Raw genomic sequence first — 17,857 nt, 5'->3', positions numbered from 1 at the left:
CACCATCACTACCATCGATCATCAACTCCATCATTATCACTACCTGAGCGGCGGCTTCATGGTAGTTTGATAGTGGGGGAGGGGGGCATAATGATCCAAATATTACATAGACATACACGACATAGTCCTCTTATTTTTATACCCTTTTTTACCTCCTTTCCTTTTTCTTTTTGTCCTCTTTCCCCTTTGCCGCCTTTCCCAAATTTCTTGAAAATTCTCAAGGGGGGAGTGGTGGTGGGGGTTACCCCCCCCCCCCGCCTTTAAAGGGACACACATATGAAGTGATGGGCAACTAAACTGGTAGACATATTCAGATATACATGTATGATTTTCTCCTATCATTTTCTGATACTGTAAACTATAGTAACAAATTAGTCATAAAAGAATGAAGACCTGGGGGCGTTTCGTCAATATTTTCGTCCGACAAGTTGTCAGATCTGACAACTTTTCAGGATTCTGATTGGTTGAGAAGCACTGTTACTATAGCAACTGTCGGATAAATCAGGACTTGTCAGATAAAACGTCTGACAATTTCTTTCATGAAACGCTCCCCAGTTCATTATCATGACATAACAAACGACGACGGTAACTGACCAACGCATGGGGAAAAGGTACAGAACTTCTCCAAGCGCTGTTAAAATCGGCACAATTTTCAGCTTCCGGTTTAACCTATACACTACTGATTAAAATGACCCCAGTCGATTAACGCACTACATTGCCATCATCGAATGACGATGACATGTGTTAATGGAAGCTAACCTTGTGGCGTTCCTATCAACCTTAATCAGTGAACGGCTGGTGTCACTTTTGAGTAGACCCTATTAGCACCGGTCAATGCTTGGATATCATTCAAGTAGGCTTTATGACCCACTCAAAAATAGTAATGTTGTAAACAAAGGCGATATATCAACAAGCTGTATTTTCCCCTCTTACCTCGACCCCTCTTTGATAATTCTCAGCCTTTTCTAAGACTATTTTCAAATATGAGTGTCTGCCCTCCCCCTCCCTCCCTGACAATGACAATGAATTTTATTCTTGAACGGCCCCGCCAGGGGGCATGGAAGAATAACAAACAAGTAAGATATAAAGATAACACAAAAAGCATATATATACTATTTACAAATCATGAACTTCATAAGGCAAACAACTTCAATTAACTAACTAATGATCAAATACTATTACAAAATAATAGTTAAATAGGTACTGAATGGCAAACAGTGGCAGTAGTATCTTTCAAAATATGTATACAATGTAAAAGGAAAATAGTGTGAAGACATCAAAATCTGGACATTATGATTTGACAGAATCGTGATAATTTCTTTAATACATTTTTGTTTCTAGAATTAAAAAGCTGCTTCATTTTCAAAATATTCGGTCGACGAGCATAAGAGAAATTAATCAGAGCTTTCCGATATGTTTCAAAAAACGGACATTTAAAAAGAAAATGAAACTCGTCACCTGGATCATTCATTTTACACAAGGTGCAAAATTTTACTTCTTGATCAGGAAGATATCGTCCCTCGCTTACCATGCTTACAGGTAGTCTATGGTTTCCACATCTAAATCTACATAATGCTAACCGATCCGAATAATCAACTTTTTAGTGCAAAGGCGGTTTCTATTTACTTCCGAACTCCAATTCTGCTGACCAATATCATTTAAACGAAGGTTGACAGCGGATTTAACCCAATTTACATTGACGAAGATGGCTCGGTCGGACCAAATATTAGACATACCACATTTGTCGAGAATATCTTTCACCTTAACTATCCACCTGGGACTAAAGATTTCTTTATCATGCAATTGACGTAAAAGGTTATAGATAATACAAGACAGTTTCGATCTCCCATGTACATTTCCATTTAATCTAAGCCAAAAGTTAACCATACGCTTCTCGATATTGTAAGACAGGCTTGTCCTCCCGAGCTCACCAAATGCCATGCAGTTAGCTGTTCCACGCTTCAAACCTAAAGGACTCTTAAGAAATTTCTTATAAAACATTTCAATACATTCTAAGTTTTCAAAACCCCAAACTTCACAGATTGACAGATCTCGTATTGACCAGCAGTAGGGAAAAAAAGAAAAGCATAACAAATGGTCACCATTCCAATCACCCTTCCTGTTGTAAAGAAAAATTATCCTGCCCCCTCCCAGTCTTTCCCAACCGATGATCATGAAACGAGCGAAGAAAATAATCAAAAGGATGCAGCGCAGAAACATGTAGTTGACTGCTAGCAGGGTTTGTCCGTGCGCTACAAAATCAACTTAAATGTCAAGTCCACCCCAGAAAAACGTTTCTTTGTATAAATAGAGAAAAATCAAACTAGCATTACGCTGAAAATCAAAATCGAATGTAATATAAGAAAGTTATATTTTTGGCTGCTGCAGCTAACTTTATTTGAAGGGACACATATCATCCACACATCTATGGAACAATGAAATAATTATTATTTCATGTGATAACATTAGAAAAAGGAAAGTGGGGATGTGAAATCATCAGCCCACCTAATGAATATGCATATAGACGTGCATACGACTGTTATTAACAAATATTGTTTGATTTAGAACTTAATAACTTCGTTTTTTAATCAGATTGTTGAAGAAATTTTCAGCATGGGGGGGGGAGCATCCGATCCGTGCCCACCCCATTTAGGAACCATATAGTCAATATAAGTATAGCGTTCTTGCACGAGTGTGCCCCCCCCCCCGCAACCCGGAGTACCCCTTTGAGAGGATCTCATTACTTCCGTGTGTTTCCTAATTTTAGTAGTACTTCTGTACGAGACAAATTAAATTATTTGAAGTCCACTTCATTATTACATTATATTTTTTTGCGAGACAAAGGAAGACTGGACGGAAGGTCAGTATACCCTTGAGCTTACGTTCTGGAAATAGAAATATTCTTAATAATGATGAATAAAATCTTCGTTGCACAATATCTGCATTTTAATCAGTTTAATTTTTCTGACAATGCTAAAAATGCTGAAAATTGAGGTATGGAGGAATTCCAGGTAATGATCGTTGATCGCACGAAGTAAAAAAAAAGATGCTATAATTTTAATTAAGACAAATTGAATTAGTGCTTTCTCCTCCTGAGAAAACAAAGTTTAGTAGTACATCTCTATCCATACGTGAAATACATTCTCCATCTGAGCGCTTTAATTTGTAGAATATAATTTTCTAGGAAAACATTTGTATTTTAAAGGGGAGGGGTGAATTCTCATGATATTGACACCATAATTATTCTAGAAAAATCCCGGGAAAGAGGGGCCAACATTTTGCGTAGATTTCTCATCGCCGATGAAAAACGTTTGAAATTTAATACTTGAACAAAAAAAAAATAAACACACAAAAAAACGACTAAAGACGTACTCTATATCCATCTCCTCTTTTTTAGTTTGGTTCAATACCACTTCGATTTCTCTTCACTATTTTTTTATCATTATTCCGAGGCTTCTATTCAAAACGAAGAGTTTTTGCAGCGTTTTTTTTGTGCATCGGGATTAATTGATTATGTTACATACTTTATAAATTACACATTACCAACGTGTGCACTTAAAAGACATCAGCGCAAATGATATTGCTATCATTTAAAATCTAACAAAATTATGGTGATCGGTGATATAATCTATATTTACACGTGCATTGGCTTTTTGTTCAGAAGCAAAAGCCGATGGAGAATCGGCTTTTGAGAGGGGGGGGGGCGGAGGCTGAAAATCGAAAATAGGGAACGCTATAAATAGCGCTGATACTTTTCATCGATTTATGTTGGCAATCTAATTGTTAAATCCTTGTCTTTTTTCCTTCTCCGTGTTATCCAGTTTGTGTAAATCTTTTTAAAATATTTAGCTATTTTTCGGCTTTTGGTAAAGTGGACACAATCTATGTACTGAATTTAATTTCAAGTAGTTTAAAGGTAATGAGAATGCATTTTCGAAGGACAAAATAAGGTAAGATTTTGTTTAGAATTACTGCTGGAGGTTTACCCCAAATTTATAGCCTTTATATTTTGATTACAACCTTCGTCAAAATTTAGACTTGTGATAATTTAAAACAAATAAAAAAGTAGAAATATCTTAATCTTAAGCGCTATATACAGGGTATATTGTTAGGTGGCAGGATGACCGAAAGGTGTTTTTTCCCCTTCAATATAATAACTGGAAAATGCAGAGTTACACTACTCAGACCTTTCCTGTTAATATTACTCTTTCTTCTCTTTCTCCATTTTTACATCTTTTCACTTCTAAAGAAATTCACAAAAGTGTGGTGGCCTCTTGCCCCTCTTTTGCGACGACTCTCATGGCTCTGAAATGTCTTCTTCTTGAAATAGGGTTCTATTTTCAAGTTACCGTTAGTATATCAACAGACAAATTATTTCACACCCGTTTCTAAAAGAAGTCATGAACCATTAAAAAATGAAATTTGTGCATTTTATATTACATAACGCATATGTAGGGCAGCAGCTCGTACATAACGTCACAAATCAAAAACTTAAAATTCTAATAATTTCCTTAATCGTTAATAGATTTTCCGCAAACCTTCACTAATATTTTTTAAATTATTTTTTCTGCTATTGTTACAACAAACTTTTCGTCAGGGCGAACTTCCCGTTTAGTTATGCATGATAATTCTTTATTAAAAAAGAGAAATGAAGTTCGGCGGGCAGTCCTATAAATGGCCTTTCCTCATTCATATTGTTACAATTATGTATATTCAAAGACGTTTAGCTCTCAACGACAGACAATTATTAGTTACTGATTCTAAAACTTGATTTTAATCCATGTGATCATAGAAGGAGAGTTTCACGTCTCAGAGATCGACAACGTTCTGTTCGGAATTAGTAGGCCTTCTCATGATGATAGTTCATAATGTGAGTTTAATGCGGGAGCTGAATTGTTTTCTGAACATGATGGATGAAATCTAAGCATAGCTCTTTAGTTCTCTCGTCCAATATTTTTTTAAAGCAAACTAGCTTAACTCATATAGTATCCTGTTAAGTTTCAATCATGATACAAGCGATTCACCTGCAAATTCCGCTAATCGTAAAAAATGATTGATTTATCATCAAGCCTAGCTCAATAGTTCAAAGCAAACTGTAGCCTGATTGATTGTAGTATCCTGTAGCGTTTATAGTATTCTGTTGCGTTTAAACTGGGATACAAGCGATCAGTAAATTATATCCTCATCGTTATCTCGCTTTCATTTTGAGAAACATTTCATGCAAGTTGTCACTCCCAGAACACGGTCCGCCATGAAATTATTTTTCGGAACATTTTCCCGTGAAACTTTCTGATCTGTCGATTAGTAGAGATGTAAATGAACGGGTTTAGGGCACTGTTGGCATACATCAAGCATCTGAGCCATATTTGCGTCTTCACGTTGAAACAAGATGGGCAAAACACGCGGACATAGATGTGGTAGATGGCTAAAGGGAACCAACAAATTGAAAATGTGGCAACGAGGCCTGCGAGTGTGACGGCAGGACGGATATACCGCCGATATTCGGTGTCCAGATAATTCTTCTTAGCCAAGACATTGTTCCTTTTGGAAGAATTCGCTGCATCTGACTGATCTGCATGATCTGATGCTTTGTCTGCTGACAACCATGAAGTCGCTAAGACCGTATTTTTGGTTGTCGACGCTTGCATTTCAGACCGATTCTCTGAAGAGTTTGTATGTCGATGTTGTGTATTGGATGAATGCGAAGAGGACGGGTCAGTTATGTGGATCTGTCCCATTTGTCCTGCATTTGGCAGTGGTCCATTCCCAATCTTTCTTCGCTTCTTCAACCGCTGCTTTATCTTATAAAACACCACAGAGTTCATGACCATTATCGCTAGGCCGGGAATGAATATGTTGATCGTCGCACCAATCACAACAAAAGGAATGTCCACTTCGGCGGGGATGTCTTGGCAATCAGGGCTGTGATCATCGGCACGCTCTTCCGATGTCGTCATCAGAATCCACAAACTGTAGCCCCCGACATGAAACAACATTGGGGTCACAAAAGTCATTACGACCTCAAATACGATCCTTCGTTTTCTTTTGACTCGTACATATCGAGGGTAGTCATAGCAAAGAAGCTGCAGTTTATCGAGACTGATCAACACCATTAGCCAGACTCCTGTGTTTTCGAGGACAAGACGGAGGAAGTCAAAGATGCTACAGCTGATGTAACTGAACGGCCATCGTCCCAGGTATACAATTACTGTCATCATCGTCTGACACACTGAGGCGATGCCGAGATTGACAATCATGAGGCCTATGATGTAGAAGGTAACGGGCTTTAGGCACGTACCATCCCCTTTGACAAAGTAAGGCACATTGATTAGGTTAGCGAGTGCCATGATGACAACCAGTATCCCGGACACCGTCGCCAGTACGCAATCTGGCGAGTCAAGACCCATCGGCTTCGGGTCCCCGTTATCGACGTCCGACATGTTGCTTCTTGAAGGATCACTTACAAGCGCCCATGAGGTCGTTGGTGTTGTCATGTTGAGATTCACCTCCACACTCTGTTGCTTAATATATACTTCTCCCAGGGACGGGTTTTTTTTTCCTTCCGAAGTTGTTCCACGGCCCTCAACTGTTGAATTTGGCACCTAAACAGCTGTAGCAGAGAATGTGTAATGAAGCAAAATATTAAAAGAAACCCTCATTTCATTAATTTCCATAGTGTAAAAGGACATGAGTGCCTTGGTGAGGTTTGTTGGTATGCCTACGTACTAGTAATCTCCCTCACAATAATCATGTTAATCAATTATTATAATTTAATAAAGCATCTGCGTTATAGTAATCATCTTCTATTTTGTAGTCATAAGGACATACAATTGACCGGAATGGGTAGCAGAAGTAACCTAGCAACATGTATTATTCACTTAAAGTCCTCATTAACATCATATTAGGTAATCATTCCTGGTGCGTGTCAGAAGAAACCGTTTCCCAATTCAGTGCCCTAGTACGTATCAATGAAATCCTTTCATTGTTGATTGTTTAAACATTTCTACAATGGCAGTTACCATTATTTTTGTTATAATAAGATTGCCATAATTCGTAACTTATGCTACGGGATCATTTTCACATTCAAGAATGCATTTAAGAATGCAGCTATATCAAATATTATTCTTTCTGTTGAGTTGGTACAGCTAAACAAAATAAAAAGCAAACATTTTTATGATCTATTAGTAGCAGAAAAATATGAGCGTCCAGTAAGTACGTTCAGACTTCAAAATAGATATGATGTTTCAGATAAAGAATTGGTATTGGCCCGTTCATCTATTGAACACTATTGATGTAAATTACAGAGAATTTCAGGTCAGAGTATTGAACGATATTTTAAACTTGAACTATAAGTTGTATAAAATGAAAGTCATTACTTCGCCTTTATGTTCTTTCTGTAATGCAGAAATTGAAACGATCGAACATTTATTTTGGAATTGTCCATTTACACAGTTATTTTGGAATCAGTTAGGAAAATAACTCACTATGTTTCATGTTAAAAAAAACAGTGACATTTGTAATACTTCATTGATTATTAAGTTCATTATGTTTTCGGTCAGTCTGTCCTCTGTCCCGTTTTTAATTCTCGTTATAATTATTCAAGAAACGTTTGATGATCGACTTCATATTTCAATCATGTCTGTCTATTGGCTTGGCAATGACTTGAGTGGTTATTAGGGTATAGAATTAAAAGATTCAAAAACGTACTGTTCTTTTTGCAAATAACTTAAGAACCCTTCACTTTAAGACCCTTTTACTTTGACGGAGTAACTTTACATTTGAATCATGCATGCATATTGCATTCTTGCCAACCTGGAAGTCAAGAATGCAAAAGCGGTAGACTAGGCGAGGGAGCGGTGCGGCCGAGCGGGGGAGAGACATTTCAAATTTTTACATCAATTTGATACATTTTAAAGCATTTTCAGATCTGAATTTAATGTGAAATTTTAATCATGACCATACCCCCAACTAATGAATGGTGAATACTTGTAACAAAATGATATACCGTTTAGATCTATATCGTTTAAAATCAGAGTGATTGGTCTAACAGTCGTTATAATGAAATATAAACATTTATTTTTTGAAGAAATTACATGTTTTTATATTTTGTTATTTATTAAAGCATTTAAGAAATTATTTTCTTCATGCTCTTTAAATTCAAAAGTAATTCTTTCAACTAAAAGCGATATCAGTCATATTTTAAGTTTGATATCTGTCTTTTGACATAGTACTCTATTTGTCATTGCTGGCGATATCTCTCCTCTCAGTGAACGGAAAATAGACAATGTCTATTAAAAAAATTATCATGATTTAACGTGGAAACATGGAAGTGATTGACAATCTTAAAGGTCAAGTCTACCCCAATAAAAAGAGAAATATCAAACAAGCATATAACACTGAAAAGTTCATTAAATTCGGATGTAAAATACATGTACGAATGTTATGATATTTCTAAGTTTGCTTAGTTTCACAAAACAGTTATATGAAAATCCAGGGGAGTGTTTCACAAAGATTTAAAGGAGAAATATATTGATTATGAATGTGGTCTTATTATATATCAATGGAAAGGTAATGATGTGGGGAACATCAGTGGGTCATTCAAAAATACCGAAAATAATACAAAAAGGTGAAAATCGCCGATTAAAAAACGCTAAAATGCCCCTCCGAAATATGCCTCGCATCGGTCTGTGAATTGACCGGAATTTGATGACGTCACTGTCTGTACGAGAGGCGTGATTGGCTCTCCAAAGTGAAGCTCCACTTGCATGCAAAACCTGTTGCGTGGGTACGTTTCCTCCACACTGTCAGTGAATACTTCTATCACGAATTGAAAGAAAACCCAGAATTTTATCTAGATTTGGATTTTCAAATTGATGATTTTAAAGATGAAGAGAATGATGATGAAGTGAACAACACAGTGACGTAGTTGGAGGTAAATTGGGGGAACTATGCCGATGATGATGACGAAAAAATAACGATCACAAGTCATGTACATGCCGATTCGCTACCAACTCATGCAGCTGCTGCTACAAGTGGTAGCTACACCGCACGGGCCAAATTAAATCCATGAAAATGAATAACCACATCCAGACAGAGTCTATCATAAGAAGGAAAATAATGATATAACTGTACTTACAAACAAGTGAATAATCCGAACCTGAAAGCAAATCAACTCAACGAATAGCAGCAGACGATATGCACCGACGATAAACTTCATGTGGCTGGAATAGATTGTCACTCGTTCTGTTAGATGTAATTTGTAACTCATTAATTTGACAAAATTACGAAACTCGGGGAATTATTTATATATATAAAAATATAGTAACATCTCTTATTATTTTTGTATTACGATAAAACCTGTTTTGAAGGAAAACGTTGAGGTAAACTAAAATTACATCCCCAACATGCGTAGCTTGTATGTCATTGCAAACAAACCATCTCAAACATGCACGTATTCCTTCCTTGCCCGCCTTGCTGATTGAGAGCTGTGCAACACGTGCATAGATCTATTCTCTCAGTCTCAGCCAAGGCGAGCAAACAAAACGGCATCATGTGTTGTTTTGATGGTTTGTTTACGATCACATAATGCTACGCATGATGGGATGATCTTTTACATCTAATTTTAATTTACCTCAACGTTTTCCTTCAAAACAGGTTTTATTGTAATTCAACAAATGATAAGAGATGTTACTATATTTTTATATAGAGAAATAATTCCCCGAGTTTCGTAATTTTGTCAAATTAATGAGATAAAAGTTACATCTAACAGAACGAGTGACAATCTATCCCAGCCCCATGAAGTTTATCGTCAGTGCATATGCCATATCGTCTGCTACTATTCGTTGAGTTGATTTGCCTTCAGGTTCGGATTATTCACTTGTTTGTAAGTACAGTTATATCATTTTCCTTCTTATGATAGACTCTGTCTGGATGTGGTTATTCATGTTCAGCATGAATTCAATTTGGCCCGCGCGGTGTAGCTAGCACTTCCAGCAGCATGAATTGGTAGCGAATCGGCATGTACATGACATCACTTGTGATCGTGTTGCAAGTTAAATTTTCATCATCATCATCATGATCATCGGCGTAATTCCCCCAATTTACCTCCAACTACGTCACTGTGTTGTTCACTTCATCATCATTCTCTTCATCTCAAAATCATCAATTTGAAAATCCAAATCTAGATAAAATTCTGGGTTTTCTTTCATTTCGGGATCGAAGTATTCAGTGACAATGTGGAGAAAATGTACCCTTGCAACAGGTTTTGCATGCAAGTGGAGCTTCACGTGGGAGAGCCAATCACGCCTCTCGTACAGACAGTGACGTCATAAAAAATCCCCAATTTCGCGGACGTAATTCTGCGTGTTTGAAGCATTCAGAGAGAGAACTTTAAACTGTCAATTAACTGACTTTTATCGGTCTCCATAATAAATGATGTACACCATCATGTTCTCCTTATTTTCTCCTTTATTGTGATATATGATTCTCCATTTGTACGATTTTCAATATATTTCTACTTTAAGTGTCTAGTTGCGCGCAGTATAAAAGGCATAACAGCATTGGTCAGATAATGCCAAGCTGACGCGCACCACTGCGTATTGATCATAGACGCGTCGACATTTAAGTGCGACCTATAAGTCATACTTAAATCTTTTTTTTTTTCATTAAGTTTTTATTGATCGATAAAATGATTACACAAATATCAAAATACAATCGAAATCAAACACAATAATAAAAAAAAACAATAACATAATCATAATGAATCAAAACAAAGCAGTATTACATGGAATAAAGGAGCTCAGCTAGAAAACAAGTACATCTAATATACAAGCAGTTTCTTACACAAGTACACTGTACATCAGAACACATATTTCCACTTCCTAAAGTGGAGTGCAAGAGTACCTTTCTTTTTGGCAATGCGATATTCTGTTTCCTTACAAGTTTTCAAATAGACTTTAAAACCCTGAAATGAAGGAATGTTATTTTTGAATTTACATAAGTAAATATAATATTTGAATATCAGGAAAATATAAGTGATAAATTTGTCATCTTTAACTCCAAAAATCTTTTCAAAGGGGGACGGATTAAAAACCTTCTTGGTATGTCGAGAAATTTCAAGAACTATTTCGTTCCAAATGATTTTCACAATGTCACAATCAATAAATACATGGATAATGGTTTCTGATAGGGAGTGACAGAATGTACAATTCGGAGAATCCTTCCTTTTAATTTTATGTAAAGTCATACTTAAATCTTTGTGAAACACCCCCAGGTCTGTAAGCAAATGAGCGGACTGATGACGTCATTCACTATGTCTATTGCATTTTATTGTATGAAATGTGAGATATAGGCCTACAATTTTTGCTCATTGTCCTGTAATGAAACAAAGTTTTATTCCTCCCTGAACACATGGAATTAACATTGTTTTAACATTTTAGGGTTCATCGAAGTTGCTCCTTAATGTAAAATCTGAAGAAAAAAAAATAAGATAACAATAAATATTGTACTAGACATATTGGAGCAATAGGTATTGTCATGCCCAGGACATTTTTGCGATAGCGCCTACCGCCATCATTTACGAGTTCCTTATGCATTGGGCCAATGCTTTGCGCATACACAGAGTATGAATGACAAGTTGTAACGCTCTCGACTAGGCCTACATTAGCCGTGTCCCCCGCCACGCCTCCCACCACACCCGTCGTGGTACTCGAATTGGCGGAACGCGAAGCGCAGTGATATACTATCACGATCTAGAGTAGATCTTAAAAGAGGTTTGCAAGCATTATCATAGTCATTGAATCGTAAAGCTAGGATTTCTTAAGGGTGAAAAAGTGTCTTGGCTATCAGATATTTGAAAAAGCGGTAGATTCTATTGAAAAGAAAATACTCTACCTTGAAATATATTTTCTCTCCTTAAATGCATTCCCCAAGGAAATATATATTACCAGAAGATAGATAAAGAAACCAATGTGAAGCGAACAATCTACTAGCCGGGATTATTATTAGATTACTGCTTGCATTTGCATAAATTTATGAAACGAGGAGGCTTTCTCCTGATAAATGCCTATATACAATGGTTTTAAATATTAATATTCTCTCACAACTTTTCTTTGTTGACGATCAGTTGTTATGTCTGATGCTATGTTAGGCAACAAGTGTTAGAAATACAAACATTTCAATAATCAAATGTTGATTCGGTGTTTATTTTTCTCAATTGGGGTATCACATTGAAATGCACTATAAATTCAATTTCCTCTTCGAAATTCAAATATTGCCAGACGATAATTCAATTTAATTCAATTAAATTCCAGTTCGGTCTATTAGATATAAAATATTTACAAACAATGCAATGCTGTAGTCCGAATTTTGCAATGTTTACATTAAAATATTACTTACATTCGAAGATTGTATATACGCTTGAAAATTATTTAATTCAAAAGAGAAAAGTAACAATTTATTGATTTTATAAGATAATATCAGCCTGGAATTTGAATAATTGTGCATTGGAAAAAAAAATGTTTTAAACTTCAAAGTGTATAGCCGAAAGGCCAGAAATATAATTCAGGTTTGATTTTCATTACACTGTAAAAATTGTAAGCAACGCTATTTAAGCCCGCCACTCAACTATTGCTTAAACCTTTAAACAAGTTCTAAAAAGTTTAAACAATTGTCTAAATGTTTAAGCAATAGTGGTTAGAGTAAAGTGACGTGCTTAACATTTTTAACAGCGTTTCTTCATAAAGTTATAGAGATTTAGAATCAAGTTATTGCAATAGAATTAGTTATAGATTTTTTTTTTAAAGCACATGTCTTTGAGATATGGAATTCATTCAGAATAGAACGAAGATTACTTTGAGGTACGAGATTGACGCTGGTAAAATAAATCCTAATAATCATTTCAAAAATCAAGATTTAAACAAAAAAATTATATAAATTTAACACCTACTACGATTAATGATAACACACGCATATAAATTGAAAATCAACACATACCTTAATGTCTAAATGACTTGTTACCCCTTCCTATTTTTACTCGCTCATTCGTGAAGAAGACGTGTAGTTGAGGTACATCTAAGCCTTACTGATATTAAGTATAGTTGTGATTAAAATTATGATGAAACATCGATAATTCGGTCGGTTTCGTGTTCAATATTTGGAGCGTACCTATCACATTGAAATGACAATATAAGTCGACAGGAAATTACATATTAAGCAATCATTAATCAGCGGAACGTATATAAAGAAATGAAAATTAATCGATAATCAAGTAATTAGCATAATCACCGACTATAATGACAATGCCGGGGTTGGTTGGCCATGATGTGTGGTTTACTTTAGAACAAAAATAAATCTTACCTTGTCTTGTCTACTGATGTCAAAAATATGCTGTAATACGACGAATAAAGTGAACTATCCAAAGGGGATGAAAAGCAGAACGTTTCTCGATTGATCTGAAATTCCGGAAAGAAAATCTTCAACAGGCCAACACACTTCGACACACAGACAGGAAGATTATACATTGCAGGAAAAAATTGCATCACGTTTTAAGAGAAACTCTTGGGTGCATCAATTTTCTCAGTACGCTTCACTCATTAGAGCTCTCTCGTTAGATGGCACGTCCACCATGAAAGTAATTCATAGTAATACGATAATAATGGAGAGTGAGAAGGGGGGGGGGTAGAGGGGACTAGTGTTTCTGCGCACGCGCAGGCCGTGTGGTTGACCCACTAAAATTTGTGTCTTTTTAAGTTGATAATCATAATGAAGACAAAGATGTTACGATACTGAATTTAGTAAAATATTATAGGTTTTCCCGTCCATCTCCGTACATTTATCATCGGAATATACATATTTTCGGTTCGATTTCACGCGAAATCGATTGACAATTTGGATCAAAGATTAAAAAGCAAATTTTGCTTTTTAATTTGATTACTTTAACATGCGATTAACTATAATTGAAATACAAAATAACACCGATCGTTTTCAAATTAGTTATCCTCGTACCAGCATTCAAATTCGTCGAAACGTCAGTCTAATTACAACGTGATAATGTCATGGGACGAAACTATGTATTCATTTTCACGGATTGAAATACGCTTTGAAAGCGTATTTCAATTCGTGAAAATGAATACATGAAAGCGTATTTCAATTCGTGAAAATTAATACATAGTTACGTCCCATTCGAAATTCGTAATTTATCTTAATAAGTTTTTCACCTCCTATCAATGTGTCGAATATTGTTTTCTATATTCCTTATAATGTATGACAGGTAACTTCTATCAAGATCTTAGAATGCTAAGAACATTCGTTTTGTAAATCGTATGCCAAGTATTGAGTGTGTTGAAACATGTCAAACTGCTGTACGAAATCCATATTCGAAGGAGTGATCGACGTGTCCCCCCCCCCCCTCCTCGCTATCCTGTTCCGCTGGATTACCGCCCATATAAATTGATTTTATTTATTTCATATTGAAATATCAGTAAGCGTCGAAAGGATAAGATTGGGATTCATGGCAGTTTGTGAACAACCGCTTGATAAGTTATACCCCTTCAAGATCCTTACGTTCCTCCCTTTCCAATTCTCTTGTTACCCCCAAAGTTTCAAAAACTTGGGGTGAAAGATCATTTGTTTACTCATCCTCGAAACTATGGAACAGCCTTCCTCATAACATCAAACAGTGCTTGACTTCTGAAACTTTCAAAAATTACCTCAAAACATTTCTGTTCAATTCTTCTTAATTTCTTTTATAATTTCCTAAAAAGCGCCTTGAGCACTCTACAGAGTGGATTTGGCGCGATATAAGTCTTAATTATTATTATTATTATTAAGAGCGCCCAGTGTATCAATCATTCCGTGATGACGGATGAAACAGACGAGGGACAAGTATCATAGAGAAGAGAAACACACAAAATGTTTAAACAAAATGAAAAAGAGATAAACAGTGCTTAAACACGTCCTAAAAATATGTTATGTAAGAAGATGAAAAATAAGACGTCAAAAGAAATAATTGAAATTATTTTGATTATGAAAATATATATGAATGTAAAAATGAAGGGGGAAAATGAGATCACTTTGCACGTTGTCTTATTTCACCGGTGTTAGTGCGAAATTGATTGCTTATTAGGTGAAAATGAAACTTAGATCCTGCACAGAATTCCTTCTCCGAGCCATACTCTGCGAAATTAAATGACGGTTATCATAATTGCCAAAACGAATCAAAAGAAAGCTAATTTTACTGATAATTTTGCCTTTTCCGAACGAACACAAAATTGCTTAATTGAAAAACGGAAAAACGGTGGAGCATAATTTGTTAGAATTTGAATGCCAGTAATAACTTAATTGAAGGATGTCTTGTCGAAATCGACAGGGAAAACCTATTATAAAAGGATCTTTTAAAAATGGTAATAGTATACTCCTACCATGCCTACTACGGCTAATAATAGTAGTATAACGATGATGATAATGTATTATGCGAAGCGTGTTTCATGTTCATTTCTTTTCATTCCAAGATAGATTTTAAAAAAGCAAAACATGATTTCACATAGATATTGACTGGAATTAAATAAGTATGCTAATCGCAACAAATCAAAAACGATAACAGTTCAAAAACGATAATACTTTCCTTATCACAAAGTTAATGAGTAAACGTGATCTTACTTTTTTAATTTCTTATTCTAGTCGATCACAAACTCCATTAAAAAAACAAGAATTACTTCATACGAATAGCTTTATAAAGCATTCCAATATAATACCTAGCGTTTATACGCCCTCCTTTTTGGGTAGTGTTGGTTACAACATGTTACTCCATGGGTCTCTGAACTCGGGGGGGGGGGGGTGATGGCTTCAAATCTATTTAAAAGAAATAAATGTATGGAACTTGCAATGGCAGTAAGAGGCACAGTGAAAGGATCTGAATCTATGAAAGCGAGATTGAAACTCAAAACTCATGATGAATGTAATGACAAAGGAAAATGAATCTTATATCACGGCCATTGGAATTTTGACAAAGATATTCGAGGAAAGAAAAACCCATGTCATTCAATGGGTTATTGGCTCCTCTTTTATTAGTGTTTTATCCGACTGCAGCGTCATTTGGCACGGCGTCAATCCACACTTTGCCACTCCCGCGCAAGGCGTTTGGGTACCCGGTAGGTAGGAAAGCTATAACCTAGGGTTTGGAAGCTCTTGTTGGGATGCCCCCCAGGGAGTGGATGCGGGAAAATCAGGATGCAATGATGAGGGGGGGGGGGGGTAACATTATCTGTAAAGCGCCGAGAGACGTCGCTGCGATGCATTAAGCGCTTTACAAAAGCTGACTGTTAAGTCTTTATTATCATTATCACTAAGAATAACCTTATGAAGGCTTTCAGGAGATTACTTTATGAAGTTTATCCGGTGAGGAAAATCATTAAAGCCAGAGTGGATCATTTCGTATTCGTAAAGCTGTCATTTATGCATGCAATTCTACAGATGAAATGTCATTTCTTTATATTGCAAATTCTGGGTTTGCCGACTGAAGGTGGATGGAAATTAATGGCGTTTGAATCCCATATTTTGACATTACTATCTGTTCCACATGGTCATTATAGCTATTAAAATAATCACATATTTTCAATGGGAGACTCGACCTTTTTAAGGAAACAGGGGGGGGGGGGGCTGGCGGCAATTGTAAATGGAGTCAATCAGAGATTCTTTCCTGATGTGCTATTGTATTTGCAATAATTTGAAAATTTTTCCTTCAGATTTTCGTTTCTCATTAAGGAAGAATGCTACATTTCGCCTTGTCAGTTCATGCATTCATTTATTTTCAATGTTCATTTTATGCTGCAGAGTTGATTAGTCTGTTAAATTTTATAGACTGCTTTACAAAGGCGCCCTGCAGCTTAACAAATATCCATTTGAATCCATATAAAACAAAATGGTTAACAATATGGCAACATTTACAATTGACAGCAAGCATTGAGAGTGATATAAAAGTGAAATTCACGGATAACAAAGTTATAGTCCAATAAAGATATTTGTAAACATAATTATACAAGTTTGAGAATAGAGGAAGTGTATTAAACAAAGTGGCTACAACAAAATACATGTATGTAAATTGATTTCTTTTATACCAAAGAGACTAGATAATAAATCAAAATACATTTAGTATTTTACCCTCACTGAAGAACGCAATACTGATCCCACCGATTGCCACTTAGGTATGCTTTGAGATGTTTTTATTGACTGTTTGTGACTGTTTATTTTTCATTCCACTTTTAAAACAAATAACATAGTATACATAACAAATGTATTCATAAACATAGAGTATCAAATTAGCCAATGTAAGTATTTAATGTAAGTATTTATCACAAGATACACTAGTAAGGCATAAAAGTGATGAGCCTAAATAAAAAGCAGAGCTTGTCGAAAATTAGGCTCCCATTAAAATTTATTCTTGCGTATCTATTCTGGAGCTTCCTCGAGACCATGCAAGCAATGTACCACAGCAATAAAAAATAAACTTGTAGTAAAGTACCACTTCCTCAATGATGATTATGTAATGAAAGACAGCCGAATGTTTAAGCCTCCGTATACATGGTATACAACCCATTGACCGAGATATTTTACAAACCGTTTATAGAAACATGTTCACATCAAGCCGAACCTAAGTTGAGCATAGCAACCAAGCATTAATTTTTATCGACTTTTTACCCATATTGAAAATCTATATCATACATGTCATAGATTTAAAAACTACAAAATATCAACGGACCTAACATCGATCCTTGCGGTTCGTCTGATTTTATCTTCAAAACAATAAGGAAAGAATTGGTCTATACTATCTGCTGAATATGCTCTCTATACAAATACCTTG

The 17,857-nt window shown here is 35.7% G+C and overlaps 1 protein-coding gene across 1 annotated transcript; it reads right to left on the bottom strand.

Annotated features, from left to right (window-relative positions):
* Nucleotides 1-5,228: 5,228 nt before the first annotated feature.
* Nucleotides 5,229-6,494, bottom strand: LOC121409337 (D(2) dopamine receptor-like). Its single transcript, XM_041601273.1, has one exon. It carries the CDS (start codon nt 6,492-6,494, stop codon nt 5,229-5,231), a length of 1,266 nt encoding a protein of 421 aa, XP_041457207.1.
* Between the last annotated feature and the right edge of the window lie 11,363 nt (nt 6,495-17,857).

Source organism: Lytechinus variegatus, chromosome 2 (assembly GCF_018143015.1).
Source record: "Lytechinus variegatus isolate NC3 chromosome 2, Lvar_3.0, whole genome shotgun sequence".
Lineage (NCBI taxonomy): Eukaryota > Metazoa > Echinodermata > Echinoidea > Temnopleuroida > Toxopneustidae > Lytechinus > Lytechinus variegatus.
This window is presented reverse-complemented; position numbering and strand designations above follow the sequence as displayed.